Raw genomic sequence first — 27897 nt, 5'->3', positions numbered from 1 at the left:
TGTGGATGGTGTGTGTGCTGTGCTGTGCTGTTGGGTTGAACAGAAAATGACCTGGAGTGGTGAGCAACTTGTGTAACCGTTGTTGACAAGGTTGACAGGGAAGCGCAGAAAAAAAAGCAAATGCGAGAAAATTATTTGTCATGTCAAAGTATCTGATCTGAGCTGATCCTACACGCTATCCATCCACGTCCCAAAAACGTTCCGAACCAAATGTGAGAAATGCCCACCAAGATAGCCAGCATCATGCAAAAAAAAAGAGAGCAAAAAATAAGCCACGCTCTACATTAATCAAACAGTGCACCTCTGCTCACCTCGCCTCACGTCACACAAGACTGAGCCTTGTTCCCCCTCGTCTGCGTGGAAAGATTGCCCTCCTCCAACTGCACTCCGTAAAAGTCATGGATGAGAAATCTTGGCACCCCCAAATAGAAACCTTAATTCCTTGTCGCAATGCGCCTTCTTTTCACAACGCTAGCTGCTGTGTTCCCGTCCCCTGCTAGTTCATCCTCATCTTCGGCAGTGTCATCTGCAGGCGTCGCTACACTAGCTTGACGGGTGGCAGATGGCGGTGGAGGCGCACCACGATCCTTCTCCGCACTACGGAGATCACCAAGGAGTTTCTCGACTTCCACAAACATGCTTCGTGTGTTCTTGACCACGCCGTTCTCGTCAACCCGATAGCCCACCACTTCCTCTTCTTCGTCCTGAGACCGCTTTAGGAATGCAGACCCAGGTCCGCGGTCTGGATCCGGGTTGTACATGATGGCGTTGCAAAACATGTGAACTAGCTCGCGCTCCAGTTGAGCAGAGTTGACGATACCCTTGGGTGGAACGAGGTCTTCGGATATCGGCAGCCAGACGCTTGCCGTCCCCGGGTCGCCGCCAGGGAGGCTACCTGCTGCTTGAACGGCAGCCTTGTTCCCTTGTTTGATGGCAGACCGTATTGACGTGATGTCTTGAGGCTGCAGCACGATCTGTCTGTAGTTGGGCGCATCCCTTTCGCGCACACCCGTAGCAAACATGTTGGCATCGCGGTGACTCGAGATCTGGTCCAGTGCTGACGACGAAACTTTTGTAAAGCCTCGTGTCCACAACACTTGTGTCGGCGGTGCAGTTGGTACAGGCGGAGAGTCTTGTCTCTTTCGTTTGGCGAGCCTAGACGAGACACTCCCAGGAGTCGCCATGTTCGTCCGCCCATGTACACTTTCATCTGCCGTAGTATCCCCTGTTTCTTCTATATGTCGTGGCGTGAGAACCTCGTGCTTAATCTTTGTGGCGCTGATGGGATGGTCCATTGACAGCTCATCAACTTGTGAAGCGACAGACTGGCTCCTTCGCGTTCCGCCGACAGAAGGAGTCGTGCTCATGCCACGACCCCTGTGAGACGCTCTAGACGGCCGACTCCTTGCCTTGGCCGCGTCTGCCTTCAAGCCGCCTCTGGATAAGTCTCTCTTTGAGCTCGATCTTGGCGTATCGGATAATATCGATGTATCGCGAGGTGGTGGGCTGACCGGCTCATATGCCGGGCTCTGTGGCTCAGCCGTAATTGGCCGCGGTGTAGAAGGAGTCGAATGGGATGCCCATTTCGTGCCAAAGCCACGCGTAAGAGCAGCTATCGGCGTCGTAGCACCAGGCGTACTGGGAGCAGCCGTAACCGGGCTTATTTTCTTCGCATTTGGTGTCGCCGCAGCTGCCGCCGCTTGTGCCGCAGCGGCTTGTCGAATAATGTGTTCTGGAATAGCAGGTCTTGGCGGTTGCGTGTTGTACGGAGACGCGTACGGCGGCTTGTCTCTTTGCGCCAGGGGAGCAGGAGATGTCGAAGGAGACGGCCGCTGTGCTTGTTGCTGAGCAGCTTGCGCTGGCGTCCATTTTTGAGGGGCTATGGCAGGGCCCGCCGCACCCTTTTGCGGCGTTTGCGCAGCCGCCGCAATTGGTCTTGGTGTTGTTTGCGTCTGCTGTGGTTGTTGAGGCTGAATAGGTCGTCCAGGAGGATGGACGGGAGTCGTCGAGATCGGACGAGGCTGTGGTTGCGGTTGTCCTTGAGGAGCAGCAACACCAGCTGGTCGTGGTGGCGCTGGTTGTAATGGCGTAGAGAGATGTCCAACATTCTGGGGAGCCACAAGAACTGGCTTTCCCGGAGTTGGTCGACCCTGTGGGGTAGCAGTGGCCGCTTGCCCAGCATGTTGCTGCTGTTGCTGCGGCGTCCACTGCTGTTGAGGTCCAGGTCCCTTTGGAGCTGTTCCTGTTGCCGCATTCGCAGGCGTAGCAGGTTGTGCTTGTCCTGGCAAACCAGGACCTTGAGATGGCGGAGGCTGATATGGCTTCTCCCACTTCAAATTCGACGCCGGTGTCCCCTGGTTGGCAGGTGCTGGCGCCGGTTCCTTCGGCTTGATGGCAGCAATTCCAGTAGCATCCGGACGGGGTGAAATAGTCGGCTTCGGAGGTTGACCAGGCGGCTGCAGAACTCTGGGTCCAGGCTGCGGCATTCCAGCTGGAGCCTGGAGACCCGATCCACTCGCATTTGGGGGTTTTGGCGATGGCGACGGCCGCACTGGTGTCGTACCCGCCTGCAGATGACTCGGAGCAGCGACAGTAGATTGTGTAGATGATGTCGTAGGCGGTCTCGGGGGATAAACAGGTGTAGTAGACGTAGGTCTTTTGACAACACCCGCTTGCCCAGGAGTAGGAGTCGATGATTGTCCCGGAACAAGACGTCCATCTCGAGGCGCCAGTGTCGGGCCACCATTCTGGCTCGCCGCAGCCTTTGCCAACCTCTCCTTCTCGCTCCGTTCCAGCAGCTGAATCTCCTTCTGTACCTTGGCGAACCGTCGCTCATCCTCCCTAATCTCCTTCACAACGGTATCCCGATACCTCGCATAAAGTCGATCCACCAACGCCGGCACCTTTGCAATTTGCTCATACGCATCCTTTAGCGACGGCAACGGCGGACTACCCAGCTTCCTCTTCCGCGACGCCGGGGACGTCGAGCCCTCCCCTGCATTCGCATTCGCAGTCGAAGTCGAAGTCGTGGCATTCGGGTCCGTCTCCCCCTTCATCTCCTCCCGCAACAGCAGCAGAAACAACTGCTGCAGCGCATCGGGCGCCAACCTCGCCGCATCAAACGACGCATCGCTCTTCACAAGCGCATTGTTCCTCAGATATTCCGAAATCCGAACAAATGCCCCCGCCTCGACCCCGTGTGTCAGTAGCGACTGGAAAAGGAACAGCGACTCGAGGGGCGTGTAGGCGGTCGGATGATTCATGCCCCACGGTCCACCTCGCCAGTGACCGAGGGGACCTTCGCGCTTCGCAAGAAGATGAAGCGGCGCCAGTGTCTGCAGAGAGTTTGGATCCAAAAAGTTAGCTTCTCGTGGTCATTCGATCTTGCGTTCTTGCAAGCTGCACAAGGTGGTACTCGGGCAGTCTCATACGTCATGCACTCGGCGCTCCGATCCGTCAAAAACGCGTGCGGGCGGCCTTGCTGAGTGTCAATAATACTTGATTATTGTCCAATCGGCGATTTCATCGAGTTGTTGCGCTTTTTGAGGCTCGTCTTTCACGACCTTTTCCTGCTATGCTGTCGTGTTTTTTTTCTTCGCGATCGGCTGGCCAGAAATCACGTGGTTCGACTGGATTGGCGTTGGCTCCGGTGTTTGTGCTCGAGTGTTTTCAGGGAAAGGATGGGAGCAAAACGCCCCAGCAGGGCGCTAGATGAAAGCCAAATGGACACATAATCACGTGACGCCCCTGACCACGTACCTCGTGGCGTACACGGTCAGCACTGTCACGAACCTCGTTAACTGGGAAGAAGTACCTGTCAACAAAAATGTCGCAGATACCTACCTAGGTAGGTATATATCTACAATTTCACGCATATGTGCAAGTAAAGGACTAAAGGTACTTTAAGTTTCACTGGCTGCAAAGAAACGCAAATGGAACGGGACGGAGGCAGCAAGCGAAACCTTAGCAATGCCTAAACGTGTAATATTTCTTAAGCCCTGGTTTGAACTTATCCGAGGTACTTATGCAAAATCCATCTAACGCCAATCCCAGTGGTATCATATCACAAAGCAAGTGATGCCAAGAGCGATCGCTCTAATCCCCTTCAGGTAGCCTTTCCCGTATGGCCTTCCCCCCGAGAGTAAACAAATCTGCAATTCCTAAAACGCCGTTTTGTCCATTTCCGATTGCACGAATCGGTAGTGAGATATAACTTCCCAAAGCTCAATGTAGTAAAAAAGGTATCTTGGTGGTAACACATGAGACGAAATGAATGCTATGGCGACGACGAGCTAGACGTGCCATCCGCGCTGCGAGGCCGGTCATCGCTGCTGGCTGTCTCCATATCCCTATCCTTCGGCAGCTGGTTGGTCAGCCGCAATTTTTCATCTAGTAGAGTAACCAGTCTCTCCGAGTACTGGTCTAGGAGCCCGCTGAGTACTGTCTCATTCATAGCCTTGCTTCTGATGGCACGGTCCCCCAAGGCAGCTGCTGTGAGACGCAACTCCTGGTCCAATTCTGTCAAGACTTCTGCTGTAATGGGCTCAGCAGATGACAACTTCTTCCTGTACGCACGCAGTGTGCGGCAAGCTTGCTCCGTCGCCATGTTCAGAGACCCAAACCCACGAAGATTCGATGACGACTTCCTCTTGGCGACGGCTGACAGTGCTGGCATCGACGGTGCCCTAGTGACCCTCGCTTTCGGACTCGAGGGCGGACTGTCGCCTCTGTTGGGTTCTGAGGGTCGTCTTCTCGACGGAGTGTCCTCATTAATGGCACTGTCATTTGGACTGGTTGCAATATTCCCAACAGGTGTTCGATTTGCCGCAACGCCAGCCCCGAGAGTGAGTCTCGATGTTCTGCGACGCAGTGATCGTGGTGGTGACCGACGACCCGCCGGTGATGGTGATGGACGCTGAAATTCGGCCAACTCCGCCTTTGACAAAACTCTGCGTAACGTCGGTCGACCATTGGCAATGGTGGCTTCCTTTACCGGCGATGGATCCCTACTCATCGACCCCGGTGAAGGATCGTTCAGATCCAGTTTCCAAATCATAATCGTTCCATCCGAACCCACACTGACGACTTTCTTGGAGCCATCGTCATCTTCGACCAGTGAAACGCCGTTGATGGCTTCGGTGTGGCCCCATTCTCTGTCTAAAAACGAGCCTGAATTGGCGTCATAAAGGCGTATCGATTTGTCCGTATTCGATGATCCAAGCAGAAAGTCGAGATCCTTAGCTGGCCACTGGCCAACAAACAATGAATCCAAAACAGCGGCTTCTACACCGCCTTCATCCATGCATTTGAAGCAGCAAATTTGTCTGCCAGTCGCTAAATCGAATTGATAAGTAGATCGATCCAAAAGAGAGACAAAAACTGTCCTATTATCTGGACCCATGGTCATAGAAGTAGGTGACGATTTCAAAGAAATAACTTTGGAAGGAATGGCGGCAAGGATATCAGGCTCCCCGTCTCGGGAGACGATATCATGTACCTGTAATGTGCGGTCAAGAGAAATGGTAATAACTTTGTCGTCGGTAGGAATGAGCACCTGGACAACCTTGGCCGCAAACTCAAGGGTCTGAAAATGCTCAATCTGGCCGTTGGAGTCTCGGTGAAATAGTTGCGCCGTACGGTCTCTGCCACAGCAAGCCATGAGAAACTTGGACTCTTCGTCATAGATGCTGATGCAAAGGCAGTCGGACGAGTGTGCCTTGATATCCAAGAGGCAGTCCCTGGAGTCCACATCCACCACTTTTACGATACCTTGACGGTCTGCTGTAACCAGGAGCTTTCCACTCTTCGTTGTGCGAGCGCTTGTTATTTGATTGGCCAAGGTGAGTTCATTCTCCGGTTCCGCGTTGTCAATGGGCACATCAATAGTAAGCCTGACCTGTCCGTCAAGATCCCAAAACGTGATATTTCCTGAGGCAGACCAGGTGACAAAGGCTGCATTCGCCTTGTTTGGTCGGTGCAAAGGGTGGACGCCCATGATTGGTTCTCCGTGCCCAGGAATTGGAATATGGGCGAGTGCTTGAGAATGCTTTCCAGGCAGATAATCGGGGTTCCAAACATCAATGGACTGCTTCGAATCAATGGTTACCAACTTGTCGGGCAGAAAACCCAAGGCGACTATACCAGCGGATGTTTGACTAACAGTCAAAACACTGACTGCACTGCCATCCATGACTGCATCAACATCAAGAGTCGCAAAGTAGCCGTCTCTGCCGCCTACGTAGGCAATCTTGTCCCGAATAGTAATGGTCGTGATGGCAAAGTCCAGATTTAACACTTTCGTCAGCTTCATCTGTCTATCGTCGTCATCGAGAATGCAAACATCGCCGGCTTCAGTGCAAAGAATGAGACTCTTTCCGTCAACGGCTGCACAGCTAAACGTAGCCTCCAACAAGCTGCCCAGAAGCATATTCCGGCCAGGCAAGGTCTTTTGTGACGTAGGGGTCGATGGAGTCACGTCACCCAGAAACTTTGGCTTCGTCGGCGAAGTAGACGTTCCATCCTCGATTTTCCACACCTTGACGTGTCGCACCCCCAAGGTGATGAGGGCATTACCCATCCAAACCATGTCTTTGATATATGAAGTGCACCGGTTTTGCTGAAAGAGCTTGGCAGCTCCAGTCCGAGGGTCAATCTTCCAGACAAAAAGGAAGCCATCGTTGGCGGCACCCAGTGATGCAAGATACTTTGAATCTTCCGACCAAGCAACTGCCGTGACGCCAAACGCATGCTCGCTGATGGAGACTAGGGGCGTGTCCGACGATGCATCTAGTAGGCTGAAGATCAAAACTCGTGGTGCATATCCGGTTTCCCCTACTGCCAAATACCTACCATCTGGGCTCAGAGCCAGGCAGGTAGCAGCCTTAATCCTCTCCCGACTCGTCCACGTCTTGGAACCACCCGGTGAATCACTCGCCCAGTCCACCGGGCTATAGGGCGAGTCCCTGTAGCTAGGAGCCACTCGATTGCGGCTGTCGTTTGCCTTTGGTGTTGTTGCAATTGGGGTGGACGGGGCGTTCTGAGAACTCGATACTGAATAGTTCGGTACAGCTGTAGGGCGAGCTCTGTAAAAGCGTTGTGAATAAAGCTGACCCTCGACATCGACGACCACGACAGCTCCTCCGGCAATGTAGGCAAAGGAGGAATTGACCGTATCGAAGCCAGTGGGCGAGCGACAAGTAGTGCCAACGACTCTCCTCAACGAGAGCCGCGACTCATGGGAAGAACGGCCCCGCATTGGAGATCTCGACGGCCGCGATAGAAAAGGTGAATTAGACGGCGTCAACTTCAGCCGGTTGTTGGAGGGAGTAACAACCGCAGCCATCTCTTCGCCATTGACTCTTTTTAAGAGTCACCCGCGCAGCTGCCGTTCAAGAATAAAAGGGGACCAGGGATCTCATCGAAGTAGTCGTGATAGGAGACACCAGCAGCAGGCACTCAAAGAAGCAACCGGGGAGTAGCGAGACAAGTTCCAGGGAGGGTCGACGGCTTACTCTAAGGGTGTAAGAGTACTCCGTAGCTGAGTAACAACAGGGACACAGGAAGACAAGCGAGACAAGGAACCAAGTGAAAGAAGGATCTTCCAGGTGACTCGCGACAAACTGTGTCACTGGATGTATGCTTCTTTGCTTCGTACGGAGTAGTTCGGCGCAAAATTGACGAGTAATACAAAGTACAATACGGAGTAAATGGTATGTACGACGTGGTGCTGTGTAGACGAAGGCGAGGGAGCAGCGGTGTAAGTCAATGTCTAGCAATCTCCGCTCGTGTTACACAAAAAAACGAAGCGATTGCTGGGTCGAAGAGTACCAGCGCAAAGTATAAGGCGAATCAGGCTTTCGTAACCACTTGAGCTGTCGAGGAATTTGTCGTTTGAGAGAGGAATGGCTGAGTGTATGTAGTTCTGTCCAGTCAGTATAATGTGCGAGGCTCAATGCAGCTCTGTACTTTTTTTTTTTGTTGGAGGGTGCAGCATCATCAAAAGCTGGGCGAGTTGGCCAGACAGCGGTGAAGCCCCGACAGACACGTAGCTAGAGAAAAACACTTACAACGATCGTGGGCGCCGTAACGGCAGAATTAAAAAAGAGAATGACAATGGAAGAAAAAAAAGGACGACCTTTTCCAAGCTTCCTAGACCAGATGATACAGAGAGATGAAGAGCGGAAGAAGAAAAAAAGTAATGCTTTGGCACGTCGACGCGAAGCGAGAGAGTGAGTGGGTTAGGAAGGTCTTTGATTGTCTGCAGGTCAAGGAAGCAGCTGCAGCTCCTGCCGCCTGGCTGCTACTCCGTTCTCCAGTTTGTTTTGGTTTGGTCACGGCACTGCACAGAGAGAGCAGAACGGAACAGAACTGATGACAAGGACATGGTACACTGGCCATGCACGTACCCGAAGCTCCGCATTGAACCAGGGTTTCCTGAAGAGCGAACAGGAGCAAGAGGGGAAAAGAGAAGATGCAGAGCTCCCTGGCTGAAAGTCCCCGGGCAAAGAGAGAGCTCTCTGGGTGACATGAAGACCAGCATTTCTCTCCATGTCCAGTCTCGTCTGTTGGTTTTAGACGAAGTAGACGCTAACGCTCAAAGTGGTGCCAGACAACTGGAAACAGCAGCGCCAATATCCACTGCAGCTTTGCCACTGACCAATCATAAGCCGCAACCCCCCACTCGTCTGGGGTCTCCGTTGCCCCTGTTGCCGGGCCACCGCGCCGAGATTGAAGACGTCTGGTGAGCTTGAGCAGGCATTTTACTCGACGTTTATTGATATTGTCCATTGCGCCATCCATCATCCATCCATCCAGCCATCCTAGTGAAATGGGCACCTGGTCTCTATTTATCCAGAATGGGCTCTTGGTAAGAAACAAACTGTGTCCGTCGGGAAATGCCGAAGTTTCGAGGCTACCTTCACTCACTCCTACCCACGACCCAATCTGACAATGCAGTCATCAGTAGGAAATGACACCACCTCCTTAAACACCAACCCATCTACAAAGTAAGACCTGCACAACACAATCCCATCTACCCAAATAGATTTCTTCACAGCATTTCCCCCCCTCAAACGATAAACCCAGCCTCAAGCACAAAGACCACTCCCCGGTCCAAGCTCCAGAACTCGGCACCTCGAGCCAAAAAGCCAATTTAGTACCGCACCGTGCACCAGGCAAGGTAAAATGAGGATGCACAGCCAAGGGTGTCATCCTTGCACCCCTGTCGTCACATCCTTCTTGCCTCCGGTGACGGTCATTAGCGCAGGCAGTGTGATTTGATTAAATTGGCATTGCTTTTTGCCTTCTGTTTTGGTGCCGTGGGATACGTGGTTTTGCGAGATTGCGGCGGCTATTGATAGACTGGCGAGGAACGATGGGTTACACTGTGCGGTGGGCGGTGATGTGGTGAGATGTATGTCTTGATCTTGTGGTAGGTTACGATTGAGGAAGTAGGGTTGTGCTCTGAAGTTGTGAGATGATGTTTAGGTGGTGTTGTTGAGGTCGATGGTTAGGATATTTCGTCGCCATGTCTTTGTCGAGGCTTTTCATGGAGCAGTCCGTCCCCTGCATTGTACACGGTCCATAAAGATTGGCGATGACTACATTCGATCTTCATTATGTCTACAAAACCGCTGCTCACACTGGCAGGGCAATACTCGACATTGCAAGTGCCCACTCACGTCAACTTCGAACAAATCAACTCATACAGAGCATACCATGAATATATACCCATTATCAATATACTCGCTATCCAAAATGTCATGTATGCCACCATTCTACAAATCTAAACCACCAGTCCCTCCTCAGACGCCTCATCCCTCTCCAACCTCTCCAACCCGCTCCCCACAGCACCATATACCCTCAACGGCACCGAGACATCAAAGCTCTCACAAGCCAGATTCTCCATAGCCACGAGCACCAACCCACCCTTCTCATCCTGCGAAATCTGCTCCAAGAGCGGATGAGGAACCTGCAGTTCCCCTAGTTGCGTCGCATCTGACCCCTGGTATGGAACCACAAACTCCACCCGAATCTTCCACTCGAGGTTGACGCCTGTAGTGACGAATTCCGGTGTAGCGGATATGGGGATTGTGGGAGTGAAGACCACGCGGCGAGAATACATGGCTGCTTCGGATGAGGCAACGTATACTTTGCGGGTAACGCGTTGTAGACTTGATTCTGACCGGACGGCCAGTGAGGAATCTACCCTTTCAGAGGTTTCGAGTGTTGCATGGACGGCGTAGCATGGTATGTCGGCGTCAGTGAAATCAATTGCCATGGTGATGACTTCGCCGAGACGGTAGGCCGGCCTGGTGAGCATGACCACTCCCACACGCTGACCGTTGCGTGCAATCTCGAATCGATTGGCGCTTTGTTGGCCATCACTAGCCATGTTGCTTCTCATGATTGCTAAATGGATTGCCTCCTTGGCCGTAGCCACCTCTTCGTATGTCGATGGCCGTCTTTGCGTTGACTCTGTTGGAGATAATAGTGCTGCTCCCGCAGAGTCCCGCGGCCGCGTGGCCAAGTCATCGACGTAGTTGAGGAATTCATTCATCGTCGCCGGCGGACCAAATGAAGCCTTTGATTTGTGCGCTCTTGAGTGCTTACCCAAGCTCTTGACCTCCGCTGCGTCTCGTAGTATTATGTATGGACTCATGAGGTCGTGTCCAAGGATTTCCCCGTGGCTGTTAACGCTGCCCAGGACCCTGAATGGAATTTCCACAGATCTCACTTGCTGCTCCTTGGCGCCGCCAACTCTCTGGGTGCCAATAATCAGGCTGTATGAGATCTTGATTGTTTTGCCTTTGTGGGTTGGAGGCAAACCCTTTGGTAGGCGGAAGGTGTATTCGTAGGACCGACTCTCACCAGGAGCCAGCTGTAGGTCGACAAAAAGAATGGACTGTGGTGTGCTGAGCAGGGGAATAGACTTGGAGTTAGCGGCTCCTCGCATCTCCTTGATCGTGCTCAACTCTCCTCCACCAAGGAAGTCCCCTAGAGAGTTGCTGATGTTTCCCCAGCCGAAACCCCTCAACAAACCAGTATCTCGTTTTGTTGGCTCGAGACCAACGACGCCGCCGCCACGTCCTCCCACGGCTCCCTTCTTCTTAACCTGCTCGAAAGGTCCAAGGCTAACCAGCGAGCCGTCCAAGACGAAGGATCCTTGGATCTGAGCATAACCCATCATCAATGACTCTGGCGCCTTTTGCTGCTGGGCCGTCATACCAGAGCTTCGTCGAAGGTGTGGTGGTCGGCCATTGCCCCTTGCCAGAGGCTGCGTGACGTATTCAGAAACCAAAGTCTCTGAGGAGTTGTTGCTCATAGAATAGAACTCTCCACTACTTCGTGGTGTGCCCCCAGGAATGGTATTACTTGCCAAAATTCTGGCCGCCGGACGATCAACAGCACTTGGCGGTTGGTCCTTTGACCGCACAGCCAAGTTATTATTATCAAGCATGCCAGAATGCTTCGGACTAAGTAGTCCATCGGCGGTTTTAAAATTCGATCTAGAAGCTTCATCGTTCCCAGGTGGAGGCGCCGCGGGAAATCGAAAATCGGGCATCTGCTGTCTCGCTGGGGACTTTGGTGATCTCCTTTGACCACCCAAGCCCGGTGTGTTTGGTGAAGGAGGAGCTCCAGGAATTCGTCCGAACCGATCAGGTGGATATGAAGCGTTGAACAACGGCGAACTCGTATGTCGAGGAAAGAAAGGTGCTGGCCAGGTGTTAGTCCATAGCTGCCAAACGAAGACAGCTTATGCTGCACTACTCACCAGACTGTGGCCCTGCCCCCGGTGATGTCACGCCTTGAGGAGGAATCTGTAAGCTGGCCGCCCGGTTGTGACCCCGATTTGGTCGTTGTGGCCTTGACGGAGGAGGTTCATTGCGCTGGAGATGCTCCTCCACGGTGTTCGTCGACCCAATCGATACAATAGACAGCGATCGTTTGTGCGAATGTCCCGGCCGCCAGTCCCCACCACTTCCAGCAGTCTGCGGCCATTGTACTGAGCCCGACCGGCTGTGAGAGTTTGTTGTAGAAACACTAAGCGACAAGGCAGACCTGCGATGCCCTCTGGTGGTGGTCGTCGAGGGCGGTGCCGTGACGCCTACGTTGCCCTTTGCCCTTGCTTGCAGCGGAACGGTCAAGCGCTGTCGTTCGCCTTGAGGCTTCTGCTGCTGCTGCGATTGTTGTGTTCTCTGCTGCCCTGGTGTCGGGGCGACATTCTTGAATGTCACTGTGCATTTGACCTCCTCGCCGGCGAAGACGGTCTGGTCGCGCCAGCGGATAAAAACCCGGATATTGCTGGGTGTTTCGGGAGGCATGATGTAGAGTTGAGGTCTTAGAGACAGAGAAGACAAAGAGCCCCTCAGCGAGGGACGGGAAAATACAATCGGCCAGGCAATGGCAGACACAGCATCTCGGCCGTTTGATGTTCCTGATGGAGAGATGGGCAGAGTTGAAGTGCGAAGATCTGGTTAGTCTCCCAGGGGTCTGTCTGGTGCTTTGGGGGTAGCTCCCGCCAAACGTCATGACTGTGGATGTCTGGTCTTCAGCTCAAGCAGTCTGGTTCATCGTCCCACATGTACGTCCACAGTCCACAGTCCATGTCCACTCCGCCCGGAGCTGGCACCACACACCAGGTTGGGTGGAGGCCCTGCCTGGTGCTCCCTGGAGGGTTCAAAGTTGGGGCGTGGCTGGCGCCATGGCGGAACAGTTGCAACTTGACATTTGAAGTCAAATGTCCCTGCATTAGTCTTTCCCGTCTCATTGAGCCATACTTGGGTCTCCCTCTTCTATTCATTCGGTATTGTGTGGTGCTGCACATCCAGAATAGTAAAAGCTTAAAACGAAGTGATCTGACGGTACTGTACTGCCTGGTAAAGCATCTACCTCTTTCAATGTTGCCCTTAGGATCCAACACCGCCCGGACCAGCTGTAACGTAACCATGCACCAGTCTCATCACTTGTGGCATTGTTTGGCACGATATTGACAAAAAAGAGAGCTACCGATTTTGCATGACATGATTGAAAACGATTCTTTGTTTCTTTTACTAGACTCTTTGCCCCTCAAGAATGTTATTCTGTCACCAACGACACAACATTTGGTATCAAGCAAAAAACTCCACCCACATTGGCATTCACTCCCGGCCACGTCAGTAATATGCAACAGCACAAAAAACTGTCGCCCAAACAAATTTCACAGCATCCACGTTTCTCTCGCCACGATGGACAGATGGTACATCAGTCGAACTTTTCATGGTTATTCCGTTAAGTCAACCATGTCCGTTCCATCCTCAAGTTTTATCACCTTAAGTCGGTGACTTCCCGTCACTTCGATTTCATCGTCATCCGTGAGATCAATAGTCCGCTTGGAGGGTGTTGATGGCGGTTCCTAAAGGGGTTGTTAGCACGGGACATACCAAAAAATCATTTGTAGCGAGAAAAGAGCTAAGTCTGTTCCCGACATACTCGCTTTAGATCCTTGTCCTGTTTAATGCGGAGCATCTTCGCAGCAAGGAGTCTAATATCCTCATCGGACATAGAGCCTAGTTCTGATGTAAAAGTTTGTTCAGGTGGAGGTGGCGTTCGGGGAATTATCATTTCCTTCTGGAGGGCATCTAGACGGTCTCAGCACAATGCACGAATGGTAGCCCGTTTTGCGAGGCGTGAGAATGGACATACCCCGAGATCGATATCGAAATGTGTATTCGGCGAAGAGTCTTTTGTTGTAAGTTGTCCGAGACGCCAGTTTCTTAATAACTTCTTCTTTATCATAACTAGGAACAGTCAGGTTGGTTTCGATGAGGCTTTGTTCACATTTGTAGGTACCATGTCCCATGAGATAGCTCTTTTCCTTTCAAAGCCTTCTCTGCCAAGACATATTCTGGACGTCTCTGCAATACTGGCGGGTGATAGGGAATGCTTTCGCCAACACGGCAATGGTAGACCCTGATTCTAATCTCGCCAAGATTCTTCGCTATTTTGGCGTCTCGCTCGATGGATGCTGCAGTAGTTTCCTCAACTGGAGATTCGAGAACCATGTTAGCAACGAAGAAGCCACACTTCTGACAATTGTAAGTGGCGTGATCTAACCTGTGGAAACCGCTGAGAAGGCAAAAAATTGTCGAATGAATTCTCCAGAATTTGGCGACCGAGTAATCTTGCTGTTGAAGTCGACCATATGCGAGCCTAGGAGCCCGGAGTGGTTCGATATGATATATGCTCCAACATCTTCACCATCAATGCATACTCTCAATATGAGTGCGTTTTCGGGCGAGGTTTTCCTCTCTGGAGCGACAGTGAGCCTAACAAAAAAAGGATGGCCCGACTTGGATTCTATGTAGCAAAGGTGCGATGCAATATCGGATTCGGTTTCGGTTTCCTCTTGCTGACCTGGCGCCGGATACTCTTGCGCGACTTGTCCGTCGACAACGACGCTGACATTCAAGTCTGGAACCTTGCTGATGATAGCCATTGCACAGGGTACCGGTAAGTTGTGTTTGCGGGGGAGTCGCGATGCGCAGCAAGCTCAGAATATTTGTGATAGAAAAAAGGTGAGTAGCTGAACGGCCAAAATTGAACATGCTCAGGATTTGAGGGGGTGATATTGGGAGCTCACATGCATGAGCAGCAGCACCTGATTTCACTGGTTCTTTCGTACATGTCAAGTTTGTGTTGGTACTTGACAAGTCAAGTTTGGTACCGTTTGAATCAATCCAATCCAGCAAGTGGGCAGAAAGTCAAGGTGAGCAACTGACAGCCTCATTTCTTTCCGTTGTCAGCTGAAAGGGACCAAGGACAGCTGCCAGCCAGCCGGCAGCCAGTTGGCCATCGTTTGTGCACCATTGAAAAATTAAATGAATGCGTTTTGAGCTAGGATTTCAAGAGAATAAAATCATTCCGAGCTATCCCTCAGTCGATACTGGAGGAAAAGATGCGACATCAAGAGAGTAGTGGCTCTGCGGCTTTGCAAATGAGGACTTAAGTGTAATGTCTGGTCGTACAAGAACAAGCAAATTGATAGCCCAGCAAGTACCTACCTAGGTAGGTAGTAGTAGCCAACACTGAGGTCAACTGGTAGCAAGCAGACTCGACACATGCATGGAGCAACTGCTTGTGCCTGCCACGACAGCCTGCTGGCGGTGGATCTTGAGCGAAAGAAGGAAAAATCCAGGTCCGCGTTTTATAATCGCTTGAAAGATCAAAGGCTCAAGTTCACTATCAAGGCAGCCAACCCTCTACAAGCACTTCATCGGGTAATTCAATTGCCCATGTCTCTAACTTCAAAGTTGGTCACTTACACCAGAGCCAATGGAAATGGCTGCCGGCTGGACGAAGCAAAAGCTAGAGGTGTGGAGCATTCAAGGTTGGAATCTGATGTGATCCGGTTCAATCCAGAGATAAGCATCGTGCGGATAAGCATCTCCTAGCCAAGTTCAACTCATCCGTTGTACCGACGGATGTGAAATGTCAATCAATGTCTGGGCCCCTCGGGCAGCCGCCAGAGGGTTTCGACCCACTGCCCCGAGTCCTCAAGAATCTCCAGACCAAGAAACGCAACGAGACTTCCCCAGATCTCTGTACTTATCACAAAGAAACCTGTCAATGTCTTGTCAATGGGATTATCTCCGAACCCCATAGCAAGCGAACATTGAGCCATTATTGCTTACCAGTCCCTATACGACAGCCGATAGCCGCGCCGGTGCTACCCATGACAATGGTACTGATGCCTTACAACGTAATTCGATTACATGAGAACACAGATTTGTTGCACTCCTCCCTATGACCGGTAAAGCTTATTCCGGTTTGTACAGCTCAAGAAACCCAAAGGCATATGCTGGCTGCCAAAAAATGTGTGGCGTTTTGACAAGCCCCTCCACTGGCCACATGGCCTTGATCATTAATCATCGGTGAGAAGGAGGCTACCTATCTAGGACAACGGGCGACATCTCACTGATGGGTCAGGTGGATTGAGCAAGCCAAACCCTCCGGGCAGCCAGACTTCGAATATCACGGAACCGGGAGCTTGAAGGAGTCGGAACTGGTTGGTTTGCAAAGGATTGTAACCGGAGCTCCATTGAAATAGGGAGATTGGGTGACAGCTCCAACCGCTTCGAAACGAGACGAAGAACAATCTCTCGGAGTCCAAAATATTGAACCCTGTCGCCAATGGTGCACAAGGACGTTCTCAGTTTCACAGCTTTCCCAACACTGTCAACATTGTCTCAGATTTCCTTCTACCAGACTTGTTGCTGAACCCTCGCCAGCCGCTATGCCGAGGCGACGAGGGGGTGGCTTGACCCGCTCTCCACCAGCTTCCAGAATGGGGAGGACGAGGCCATGGTCTCTGCCTTCATGTATGAAGATAAATGCGCTCGTCTTGAGATGTCACCACACGGCCGACTCTCTGCCGTGTCCCTACCATGTTGTCTCGGTTTCGGAGGCTACGCATGTCGTCTCCAGCTCTGCCTTTTCTTGTCCATTGGAGCATATCGCAACTCATTGGCATAGCAACTGGACGCCAACAGGAGCTGTCTCCAGTATTTCAGTGCTGGGGTGCTCTGGCGTCTGCGGCGGCATGTGGGTCGCTGTCGTGTTCCATGACATAAAGGCTTCCCGACGGGTGAATATGAATGGCCCATGATTATTGTAAAGGACGCGTTACTGCGTCCCCAGAGTTGCAGCAAAGCTGTAGACTTGGGGTCATTGAGGCATTACCCTTGCGGAGGCCGAAATACAAACCGATACTACTCGTTGAAACTCGACCTACAGACAAGGTCTCTGCTGTTTCGTGAATGCCTAAGATTGTCTGGCCACAAAAGAGGAGATTTTTTGAGAACACCGGAGAAGGCTGCGGAAGAACCAGGAGCCACTAAACGATAGCATCGAAGTGGCGTAGAAGAAAGGTCCAAAACCGGGGGCGACTGCCTCGCCATCAGTCCGAAAGGGGTGGATGTATTCCGTGGAGCGTGCTTTTGATAATAAGATGGCGATGGTGGGCAACTATGACGGATCGACTCGCCTTGTTAGGATGACGGTTGTGCCAAAAGAACTTTGTAGGGAATTGCGAGTATCATGTTGTAAAGGTCGGCAGCCAGAGGCAAAGTTCGTTGCTGGTGGTTCTGCCGAGCGGACGAGATTTGTCACAACTGACGTTTCGAAGGCCGAAGGGCAACCGGCAAGCCCAATTATTGGCCACCTGGCTGCGGGGAACACCAGTTCGGGCTTTGGGAAGGACATCAGGAAGGAGGGAAGGAGACAAGCTTGAGGGGTGTGCAAGCATCATGTTGCCGTCGATGAAATGAATGCTGCAGCAAAAGATGTTCCGTGCTCCACGTTTGACCGCAAGCAAAAGCCGGGATAGCTGCAAAAGCTCCAGGTGATTCGTCGGTACGGCAAATAAATTAGGTGATAGACGCACTACTGCCGCGGCTCCGGCGCGGAGCTGGAAGCACCAGACAGCGCCAGCGGAACCAGACAGGACGAGAAGGAGGGGCAACCAGGTGCATCCTGACATCCTGATACCCTGACATCCTGAGGTCGCAGCAAAAGAGACAAGTCAAACACGACAACGAGACATGACATGCCCAGAACGCTCTCAACAAATGTTGTGCAACGCCGTTCCTGCGCTTGATGTTGCTGGTAGCAGGCATCAGGCATCAGGCATGTCGTTGGAACAATGGAGAAAGTAAAAATGGGATGGAGCTTTCTGAAATGGATAATCGACCTCCAATCATTCTCTTTGTCGTCGGCATCTGACCAGACGGATATCATCGCTCACGCTTGGCTTGCTTGGCTTCACTCTGTTGAGTTGAGTAAGGAAGGCGGGGTGTGCAGCCAAGGGTTCCCTGTTGCCCGCCCAAAGCTGGTTTAACGCCGAATACTGCGGGGCATCCATCATGGTAAACGCCACCACCATGACCCACGCCATGGATGGTGATGCAGCAGCTTGTCTTCGACTTGCACCAGACGAGACCAGACCTTAGTAAAGCACTTGACTTCTAAACGTGCTCCACGGCCCCCGATTCCCCCGCCTGGTCCTTAAATACCTTACGAGACCCGCTGGTTCCTGGTTAAACTCCAATTGTCCTTTCCTCTGAAACCGTACTCTTTTTTTTATTCTATTCCTTCAACCGCTTGTGTCTTTCAAGATACCCCTCAGGAACACCTGTTTGTACAATACGTCACAACCAACACAGACGCGAGCAATCGAATTCGTCATCATGACTTTGACCGTCGAGCTCAAGACTCCTGTCACGGGTGCTTACCAGCAGCCCATCGGTCTGTAAGTACAACTGCTATAAATCCTCGGCCCGTATTTGATCAGAAGCATCAGCTACAGCCAGAGAAACACACCGAGAAGCTAACCACACATCTCCCTCCAGCTTCATCAACAACGAGTGGGTTGAGGGTGTTGACAAGAAGAAGTTCGAGGTCATCAACCCCGCCACCGAAGAGGTCATTACCTCAGTTTGCGAGGCCACCGAGAAGGATGTCGACCTTGCCGTCGCCGCTGCCCGTAAGGCTTTCGAGACCACATGGAAGCAGGTTACACCCCAACAGCGATCTGTCATGATGATCAAGCTTGCCGATCTCGTTGAGAAGAACCTCGAGCTCCTTGCTGCCGTAGAGTCTCTTGACAACGGCAAGTCCATCACCATGGCCAAGGGTGACGTCGGTGCTGTTGCTGGCTGCATCCGATACTACGGAGGATGGGCCGACAAGATTGAGGGCAAGACCATTGACATTGCCCCCGACATGTTCCACTATACCCGCCCAGAGCCTGTAAGTTGAATCACTTGGCATGGATTGCTGTATTGCCAAACATACACGGAACGGGCTGAAAACTGACTTGCTTCATAGATTGGTGTCTGTGGTCAGATCATCCCCTGGAACTTCCCTCTTCTCATGCTCGCCTGGAAGATTGGCCCCGCCCTGGCTACTGGCAACACTATTGTCATGAAGTCCGCTGAACAGACCCCTCTGTCCGCTCTCGTCTTTGCCAATCTGGTCAAGGAGGCCGGTTTCCCCCCTGGTGTCTTCAACCTGATCTCTGGTTTCGGCAAGGTTGCTGGTGCCGCCATCTCCTCCCACATGGACATTGACAAGGTTGCCTTTACTGGTTCTACCGTCATTGGCCGTACTATCATGAAGGCTGCTGCCGCTTCCAACCTGAAGAAGGTCACATTGGAGCTTGGTGGCAAGTCTCCCAACATCATCTTCAATGATGCCGACATTGAGCAGGCCATTTCATGGGTCAACTTTGGTATCTACTTCAACCACGGCCAGTGCTGCTGTGCTGGTACCCGTATCTTCGTCCAGGAGGGTGTCTATGACAAATTCCTCGAGGCTTTCAAGAAGCGTGCCCAGCAGAACAAGGTTGGTGACCCATTCGCCCAAGACACCTTCCAGGGCCCCCAGGTCAGCCAGCTTCAGTACGACCGTATCATGAGCTACATCAAGTCCGGTAAGGATGAGGGTGCCACAGTCGAGATTGGTGGTGAGCGCCACGGCGACAAGGGATACTTCATCCAGCCTACCATTTTCAGCAACGTCAAGCCTGAAATGAAGATCATGCAGGAGGAGATTTTCGGCCCTGTCTGCGCCATCTCCAAGTTCAAGACCGAGGAGGAGGTCATCAAGTTGGGTAACGAGACCACTTACGGCCTTGCTGCTGCCATCCACACCAAGGACCTCAACACCAGCATCCGTGTCAGCAACGCCCTCAAGGCTGGTACCGTCTGGGTCAACTGTAAGTTATATCATACAAACTTCTCACACGAATTGAATTTTGCTAACGTGTCGCTTTTTTCACAGGCTACAACATGCTCTCCCACCAATTGTACGTTTCCCTGCATGAAAATTCGGTTTGCTCTTACCAAATGCTAACTTTAGTACACAGGCCGTTCGGTGGTTTCAAGGAGTCTGGTATTGGTCGTGAACTGGGTGAGGCTGCTTTGGCCAACTACACTCAGAACAAGAGTGTTGCCGTGAGACTTGGTGGTGCTCTCTTTGGTTAAAGTAACAATGGGAAGGATAGCCAGGGATTCATGACTGCGAGAAAAAATAATGACAAAATGTAGGAGAAGTCTATTGACATAATGAAATTGAAATGAAATGATCAACTGAATGCTATCAGTTCGTTGGTGACATGCCGAGATGTAGTGTACACGTATTCCCGGCCAGAATTGATTGATTACCAAGTTGGGTTGACATGATCGTTGCCGACATGGTGTAGCATCAACAGGTCATAGCTTGGTTTGACATATTGACCCTATTGTCTGCCGTACATAGCCGTCCATAGCTACAAAAGTCCGAGCACCACAATATGAATGAGTTTGCCGTCACTGCGATATACTCGCTTACCCTAGGCGATCGGTCCGACAAGCTATCCACATGGATAAACTCATGCGTTAGATTGCATTAGCCTCTCTTTTTTTTTCATCCTTAGAGTATCAGCCCAATAGTGGTACACTACATTCTTATGATGGCTTGCACCGCATATGTGCTCGTGGCATGGCCGGAATGTGCGTCAACTAACACAGAAGCTGAACGAGGAGAAGGGTGGCCAAATGGTCAGTTTGAGGTAACTGTACTCGTATTCGGTAGATACCAGATTTCATTATCTGTTCTTGAAGGTGATTTGATCGCCATATACCGCAACCAACTATAGTGGGGGGATGATATAAAAGTATCGATATTTCATCAGGTCGTTACGCTACCTGTCTGTATATGGATATCAAAAGCTGAAGCAACTTGGAAAGATGAACGCTCGCTCGCAACAATATGCTACTATTCCAACACCAGACACCTTCCATTTTGCACCCTGTACACATCAGGCCGGACAGGCTTCTCGGAAATCTCCTGGTCTAGAGCCCAGGCTAATGTCCGTGGGATATCTGCCGTGCGCGACAATCGCATAAATACACCAGAGTAATTCAACAGTGAGTCATGAGAGAGAACCCAATACTTGACTCCTCCGAGCTTTCGGTACAATTCCAAGCCACTTTTTGCACCGAAACTGGTCTTTTTGCCACCGATATACGTTTCCTTCATGCCGTGGAGCATGGCAAGCTTGCGAGTCTTGGGTTCCGCGTCCAGGAAGGCCTGGACTGGTCCTCGATCTAGCAGTGTGCCGTGGGGTGAGGTCAATATAGATTCATGGACCTCAGTTCCATCGTCTTGCATGTGCGTCCAGACAATGGCTGTGCAAAAGTTCATCTCGCGGTGCCCTGGGAGGCGGAGCACAGTGAGCCACGAAGGAAGACGTGGCCCTGGGTGCAAGCCTGAGGTGCACCACGAGGTGGCTCCTTCTTCGAAATCATGGATAATATCGATGGTGCTAAAGTGATTCCAAGGCTTGATGATACGGGCGGCTTGCGGAGTTGCAATGACTGGTACATTGCTGCTGAACTCCCGGAGTGAAGCCTCGTGCACGTGGTCGTAATAGTGAAAAGTCAACAGGATAGCGTCGATGTGGCTAGCGGGGTTGAAGACTTCATTTGACATGCGTCTGTTTAAGACATACTCCGAAGCCAAGTCTTCAATTTGACGGGCAACTGCCTCCACTGCCTCGGCAGTTGGAAATGCCGGAGTCGACGGCAGGTCAATGTGGATGAACCAAGAGCCGACGAGGTCCGCTGATCCTACCAGCCATGGCTCTAGGACGGTATGAAAGTAGGCCCTCCCCGATTGCTTCTGGTCAGCCCATGGTCGTGGGAAAGACAATAGCCACGAGTTATGTCCGTTCAGGGACACAAGGAGTGGCCGAAGGCAATCGGGGGATGACGTGAAATGCTCTTCAAGACATTTGGTATGAGCGTTTTCCATTGAGGTAGGGATGTTAACTTTTGGTCGAGGAGGCTCAAGAAGGACTGAGAGGTCAGTGAAATGCTGGTTTGAGGAGTTATTCGGAGCAAATTCGCTTGGAGCCGAGCCGTGGCCAACAGGGTGGGCTGGAGTGCTTATAATTCTTGGTCTCGGCCTCTCCTCATGGCACTGGCTCATACAACAACAAACCAGACACCATTCGCCACTCACTTTTCGGCCGGGGTCAAGGCGTGCCCAATGCGATGTACCAGGTAAGTGCAACGGTTCGGTTTAATGCAATAAAGATGTCGTCGCTATTATTGGCCCGTATGGTTTCGATCGGGCCTTATCAGTAGGATAGCACCGGAATAGTTTGGGTGAGTTGCTGCAGGTGCAACACAGCGTCTAGTCCGACAGCGGCGGAATTCCACCAGGACCCTTGAAATGCAGCAGGTTGTTGTTATCTCCTCTGCCGAGACGGAGTACTCTCTATTAAAGTACATGCAGAACATTAAGAGACCATAATCAGGTTTCTCGCCGGAGATTCTAGACGTATTAGGCGTAACTTTAAGTGTGACAGTGGTGAGTCTGCGAGTTTTATTGGCAGCTTTAGACCAGACGTCGCTGTATGAGTTGTATGTGTTCACCCACATTTGAGATAGTGGGTGACACATCAGGCCAGACCGGCGCCCGAAAAGCAAGAAATGGCCTTCCATTGGAGCTGTTGATATTTTTCGACCTCTGTTGTTTCGAAAGGTTGGCTTACCCGAGTAATTCGGAGTGGCTTGCTCGCAAAATTTGAGATCATCTGGAGTTGAGTCGCCAATCGCCTCTTTCTATGCTGACCTTGCCGTGCGGAGTACTCCCAGCACAAACAAATTGAAAGCAGATAGGAAGTTCAATCCCAATACGATCACCGGAGCAAAGAGGTAGTGCAACGAGTGCCATTAGCGACCGCCGCGGCCACGAGACCAGAGACGTTTGTTCCACAGCACGATGCTTAATTTTTAGATTGGCGCGTTGTTTCGGTTCAACATCCGGAGCCCAATGGGCAAACGCCAAGCCAAGATGCAGTGTCACCGTCAATCTATTGCGACCGTCGCCATGCAAGAAAAGGTGGTTCAAGGCGTCATGGATAGTATTTGTGTTCCCGTTTGCTGGATTCCTCTAGTGGCGTTTCTTTTCCAGTCAGATACCGGTACGTAGTTTGATGAAACGCCGTGGAGTGCAATCCGGGGAAACCTTGGCTGACAGAGCGGAGGGCGATTGTGAGCATCGAAACTTGACATGATCCTCTCGATGTCCGTCCCATCTCCCTGCTTCCCGTGTCAAACAGATCCACCTGCCCGCAGGTCCACAGATGCTAAAGGAGGCTCGAAATGCATGGGATCGAAGTGTGGTAGAAGGGTCCATGCCTGGTCCAGATTGATCGAGGCCACACCAGCTCCCCGGCCAGCCGAGAAAGGAGCTGCACAGAGACGTCTTTACCCGGACTATTTCGTTAGCTTCGGTGATTGACACCCGAGCCTGTTCTCGCGCGATCTTGTTCAAGCACAACTCCTGAAGAAAGGATATGGGAGATGACTAAGGCTACCTGTGCGCATCACGTGGCCCGGTACTTCCATGTCGCTCCATCGCCGACACAACGCTGTCGGATTCAATTGATAGAACAAATGCCTTGTCGAAGCATGAAGCTGTCAGCGAGTGGTGCAGCAATGCGTCTATAATATTTGAAGCCGTTGATAGCCCCGGCTGACTTGCCCTTGCGAGAATCAAGCAGGCTTTGTATTTGAGATGCCGGGTGGTCCGTCTGGCAGAGGCTGTGAAGGCTGCCGGAAGCGCAAGAAGAAGGTAGGCGCAAATCATCATCCATGAATACGAGGCCACAGAGTTAACGAATTCTGCGAATAGTGTGACCTGAAACAACCGTCATGCTCTAGGTGTCTTCGCTATGGGATTCGGTGCATTGGATCTGGCGAAAAAGTATACAGATTCAAGAATGCCACCGTCAAGGAATGCGTCCCGGTGTCCCGGACTGCCCGGCCAAGAGCTGGATATCTTCATGGCCAGGCAAGAGAGGTGCCGTCACGGCCTCTCGGAAATGAGCTGACATCCATCACGGGAGCGTTTATCTCAACTTTGCAAATAGCCGATCCACGGTTTTCAGTTTTAGGCTTTGGACCGTTTCTTGAGGATGTCCCGCAGCGGTTAGGGAAAAGTCAAATCCTCCGCACCGCAGCAATGGCTTTTTCAAGTGCTGTCACAGCTGTTCATTCTCGTCAAGCGACTGTCCAAGCCCTCAAGGATTATGGCACAGCTCTCACTTGCATGAGAAGTGATTTCATCAAAGACCCTTCTCAACTTGGCAAGACGGAGACGCTCTGTGGCGTGTATCTACTCATGCTATCTCAGGTGTGTATATTTCTTATCTCTCAAGTTTCATAATGATGAGGTAAATTCTCACCGTCTCAACTAGAACTTTCTTAGTGGTCATAATGAAGACTGTCTGGTTCATATGCATGGGCTGCTACACATTTTGAACCACCAAGCAGCGCGCGATCACCGCGATCCCTTCAGTTCATCACTGGTTGACATGTCGTCAATAATAGCCGTAAGCGCGCCGTTCCTTGCCTGCGACTGGCATGCTTTTCTTTTCCGCTGCTGACCCCGGACACAGATAACGGAGAGCGTAATTGACCCCAGGGTACAACTAAAGCCGTGGCGCATAGATTTAAAGAAAACATCATATTATGGACCACTGAATAACTATTCTGTGGTTGATATCAGATCAACAAATTTAACTGTCGCAAATCTCATAGACCTGCCGAAGTTCCTCGAAGAACCTGAATACCACCTCCCCCAATTGCGTTCGGCATACGAATTAATGAAGCTAGAAGCAAGAAAGATTATTCCAATTGCAGTGCAGCTACATGAAGTTGTTATGAAGGGCCTGGATATCACTTACTATAAAGGCTACACCATTTGCGAGTCTGCCGTATGCGTCTTACACACTTTGATGGCCATCATTCGGAGGACGCTCCAAATCTTCCAACCCCACGACTCTACGCTCAAAGAACAGGAGGAGGTTTCCTCAAATGTGGTCCTTGAATCAGCAGCGCGAGCCTGGAGTTTCCGTCCCCTAGGAACAACATACATGCCCAAGACATTATGTGTCGCATGGGCTACCACGGACGACCCCAACATCAAAGCCAAAGTCGAAGATATGATTGACAGTTATCGAGAAGACTTCAGGGGAGACAGCTGGACAAAGATGGCCATCTTTTTTGAACAGCGTTTCGAAACATTGCGCAGGCGGATTCAGACCAAACTACCTTACCATATTCGCCAGGATACCACGAGCCCTGAATCTACAAACGCTGAGACCGAAAGTGTAATCGAACTTTAGAGCCGCTTTGTACATCTTATCTGCTGGATGTGTTTTAATCTTCACATTTCAGCAGCTGGTGGCATACGCTCGTACAAAACAAGACAAGCATTAGCTTGTTCGTTCGGTGACTTTCAATAGTATGCTTGGCGTCACTTCCTTGATAAGGCTAGCTGGGCTGTTTGGTCGCCGACGCTCCGCTCGAACTTGCATGCCCTCGGACAGGTTCATCTTGGACATTGTGCGCGGTGCGTTGGGCGCCTGCACATTGTGACGTCGGATGGTTGGTGAAGGAAATTGGGTCGATGTCCATGTGAGAGCTGACGCAACTGTAGCCGGGACCATGACCTGTCAATTGGTCCAAATACCAACAATAACGAGGCAGTTTATAGGTGAGCCTTTCTGGTGCGTTGCAAATACAGGGAGCACTAAACTGACCAAGTCCAGATTGTTTTAGCAATGTTTTGAACAAACACACCGGCGCAAAGCTTAGAACAGGATATACTCGGAGCTGGGTGGAAGACAAACGACGACATGCTTTAGGATATAAACGCTATATGTGTCATGTTCATGAATTTCAAACTTGATTGCGATGATAGAAATGCAAAGCGGTGGCGAAGGGCAACTCTACTTTACAAGGTTCCCCTTGGGTATGCTGAGTAGTGGCTATTGTAAACGTGTCGCAGTTGACCCCTTGATAATATTCCAATACACGAAGAATATTTCATGCACCAAGTGTTTAAATCATGAAAGCTAAAATACTAAGACTAGTAAACCCTTGATAGTTGTGCAGTTGGCGAATGTCTCTGGCCTGTTCAACCATTCATAACCCGGCACATGTGAGTTGAGCTGGGTGTCTTATCGATAACTCAGAGTGGGCCACTTCAATTGCTCGCGACAAGGCAAGCTTGGCATTTTATCATCAACAAAGAAGCGAAGCCAGAAGAGTGCCGTGCAAGGCAGCTCACCCCGAAATCTCTCTACGGCCGAGCATATACCCCAAACAAGAGTAGACCATGTCGGCGATTTACAATCTCGAGCCGCAGCCAACGGCGTCCGCAATCATCCACACCACCCTTGGCGAGATTCTGGTCGAGCTCTTTGCAAAACAAACACCTCTAACCTGTCGAAACTTCCTGCAACACAGCCTCGACGGATACTACGATGGTACGATATTCCATAGACTGGTTCCTAACTTTATTCTGCAAGGTGGCGACCCTACAGGGACAGGCAATGGAGGTGAATCCATCTACGACGGCGGCGCGTTTAGCGGCGACCTCGACCCATGGCCGATGGACGAGAGACGGGGTATAAATGCAGGTCCTACGGGCATTAACTTCAAAGACGAATTCCACTCCCGGCTAAAATTTAATCGAAGAGGCTTGTTGGGCATGGCCAACGAAAGTCGAACGGATACGAATGGCAGCCAGTTCTTCTTCACGCTGGATAAAACCGAGGAGCTGAATGGAAAGAATACCCTCTTCGGAAGGGTTGCAGGCGACACGATCTATAATTTGGCCAAGATTGGAGAGTCAGAAGTGGATGAGGCAAGTGAGAGGCCATTATACGCCGTCAAGATTGAGAGGATAGAAATTTTGGTGAATCCGTTTGAGGACATGAAGAAGAGGTCTAGGGTTGCGACACATGCCGTGCAGAAATCTACTCAAGCGGACAAATCGAAGAAGAAGAAGAGGAAGGGAGGTAAACAATTGCTTAGTTTTGGTGATGAGGAGGGCGAGGAGGAGGAGGAGCCGGTGTTTAAGAAGGCCAAGTTTGACACGAGGCTGATTGCTCAAGAGGAGGAACAGGAAAATGAGCCAAACAGGGACAAGGTCGCCAAGAAGAAGTCTTCTAAAGCGGAGCAGAAGAAGCAGCCTGTGCTACAGGAGCCTTCCGCCGAGGAGAAGACGCCTTCAGATGATGAGCAGAATACGAAGCAAGCCCGTGAATCAAGAGGCAAAGCTAGGCAACAGTCAGAAGACTTGCCAGAGGAGCCACAGGCCCCCAAGAAGACGGCTCTTGAGAAAGCCAATGAAGAACTAGCGGCATTAAAGGCCTCGATGCGCCGAACCATTCACTCGGAACAGCCAACAGAAGAAACAAAGAAGAAGTCGGCTTTAGAATCCTTGATACCGGAATCATCGATGCGGGCAAGAAAACGAAGACCAGGAGGCAATAACGCAAGCACAAGCGACGATCAAGCAGCTATGAATCTATTACGTGCTTTTCAGTCAAGACTGGACAAGGCGCCGCCAGAGAAAGAAGTGCCAGAATCTACAAAACAGGGAGGCGAGGACAAGGAGGAATCTGCGGCTGCGGATGAGGAAGCAGAGCTCTGTGATTTGCACTTCATAGCCAATTGCCAAAGCTGCACGGCCTGGGACAAGCAGGACAAGGAGGAGAGCGATGATGAGGGATGGATGTCACATTCACTGTCGTTTGCGGCGGATAGACTGGGCAAAGACCTGAGTAACCGGAAGAAGGCGGAAGAAGAGCTGGTGGTTATTGATCCTAGAGAGAAGGCAAGGACACTGAAAGAGGATAAGAGGGCAGAACGGGAGGCGAAGCTGGGAGGAGGATCGAGGGCATGGGACCAAGCGAGGGATCAGGCGCGAAATGCCAAGTTGGCGAGGGCGAGTTCACTGGCTGGAAGGGGGGCTAAATGAGCATGTGAAGTGCGGTGATACCCTGGGTTGTGAAGC

The 27897-nt window shown here is 51.4% G+C and overlaps 8 protein-coding genes across 8 annotated transcripts; 3 read left to right on the top strand and 5 right to left on the bottom strand.

Annotated features, from left to right (window-relative positions):
• Window positions 1-434: 434 nt before the first annotated feature.
• Window positions 435-3263, bottom strand: VFPPC_02065 (hypothetical protein; the record flags this gene model as incomplete). Its single annotated transcript, XM_018281781.1, has 1 exon — window positions 435-3263. One exon carries the CDS (start codon window positions 3261-3263, stop codon window positions 435-437), a length of 2829 nt encoding a protein of 942 aa, XP_018138849.1.
• Window positions 3264-4276: 1013 nt separating this feature from the next.
• On the bottom strand, window positions 4277-7342 carry VFPPC_02064 (WD repeat protein; the record flags this gene model as incomplete). The annotated part of the gene is made up of 1 exon (XM_018281780.1): window positions 4277-7342. The coding sequence occupies one exon, from the start codon at window positions 7340-7342 to the stop codon at window positions 4277-4279; it is 3066 nt and encodes a 1021-aa protein (XP_018138848.1).
• A 2442-nt stretch (window positions 7343-9784) lies between these two features.
• VFPPC_02062 (intracellular protein transport protein (Sat1)) lies at window positions 9785-12323 on the bottom strand (the record flags this gene model as incomplete). Its single annotated transcript, XM_018281778.1, has 2 exons — window positions 9785-11715; window positions 11774-12323. The coding sequence occupies 2 exons, from the start codon at window positions 12321-12323 to the stop codon at window positions 9785-9787; spliced, it is 2481 nt and encodes an 826-aa protein (XP_018138846.1).
• A 938-nt stretch (window positions 12324-13261) lies between these two features.
• VFPPC_13198 (hypothetical protein) lies at window positions 13262-14476 on the bottom strand (the record flags this gene model as incomplete). Its single annotated transcript, XM_018290975.1, has 5 exons — window positions 13262-13393; window positions 13471-13619; window positions 13684-13778; window positions 13831-14023; window positions 14095-14476. 5 exons carry the CDS (start codon window positions 14474-14476, stop codon window positions 13262-13264), a joined length of 951 nt encoding a protein of 316 aa, XP_018138845.1.
• A 1797-nt stretch (window positions 14477-16273) lies between these two features.
• VFPPC_18165 (hypothetical protein) lies at window positions 16274-16645 on the top strand (the record flags this gene model as incomplete). Its single annotated transcript, XM_022429818.1, has 1 exon — window positions 16274-16645. One exon carries the CDS (start codon window positions 16274-16276, stop codon window positions 16643-16645), a length of 372 nt encoding a protein of 123 aa, XP_022286035.1.
• A 1579-nt stretch (window positions 16646-18224) lies between these two features.
• Window positions 18225-20021, top strand: VFPPC_02061 (aldehyde dehydrogenase; the record flags this gene model as incomplete). Its single annotated transcript, XM_018281777.1, has 5 exons — window positions 18225-18286; window positions 18387-18786; window positions 18865-19753; window positions 19819-19843; window positions 19904-20021. 5 exons carry the CDS (start codon window positions 18225-18227, stop codon window positions 20019-20021), a joined length of 1494 nt encoding a protein of 497 aa, XP_018138844.1.
• Window positions 20022-20793: 772 nt separating this feature from the next.
• Window positions 20794-21831, bottom strand: VFPPC_02060 (hypothetical protein; the record flags this gene model as incomplete). The annotated part of the gene is made up of 1 exon (XM_018281776.1): window positions 20794-21831. One exon carries the CDS (start codon window positions 21829-21831, stop codon window positions 20794-20796), a length of 1038 nt encoding a protein of 345 aa, XP_018138843.1.
• Window positions 21832-26211: 4380 nt separating this feature from the next.
• Window positions 26212-27861, top strand: VFPPC_02059 (peptidyl-prolyl isomerase CWC27; the record flags this gene model as incomplete). Its single annotated transcript, XM_018281775.1, has 1 exon — window positions 26212-27861. The coding sequence occupies one exon, from the start codon at window positions 26212-26214 to the stop codon at window positions 27859-27861; it is 1650 nt and encodes a 549-aa protein (XP_018138842.1).
• Window positions 27862-27897: the final 36 nt, after the last annotated feature.

The sequence above is a fragment of the Pochonia chlamydosporia genome, chromosome 1 (assembly GCF_001653235.2).
Source record: "Pochonia chlamydosporia 170 chromosome 1, whole genome shotgun sequence".
Classification (NCBI taxonomy): Eukaryota; Fungi; Ascomycota; class Sordariomycetes; order Hypocreales; family Clavicipitaceae; genus Pochonia; species Pochonia chlamydosporia.
This window is presented reverse-complemented; position numbering and strand designations above follow the sequence as displayed.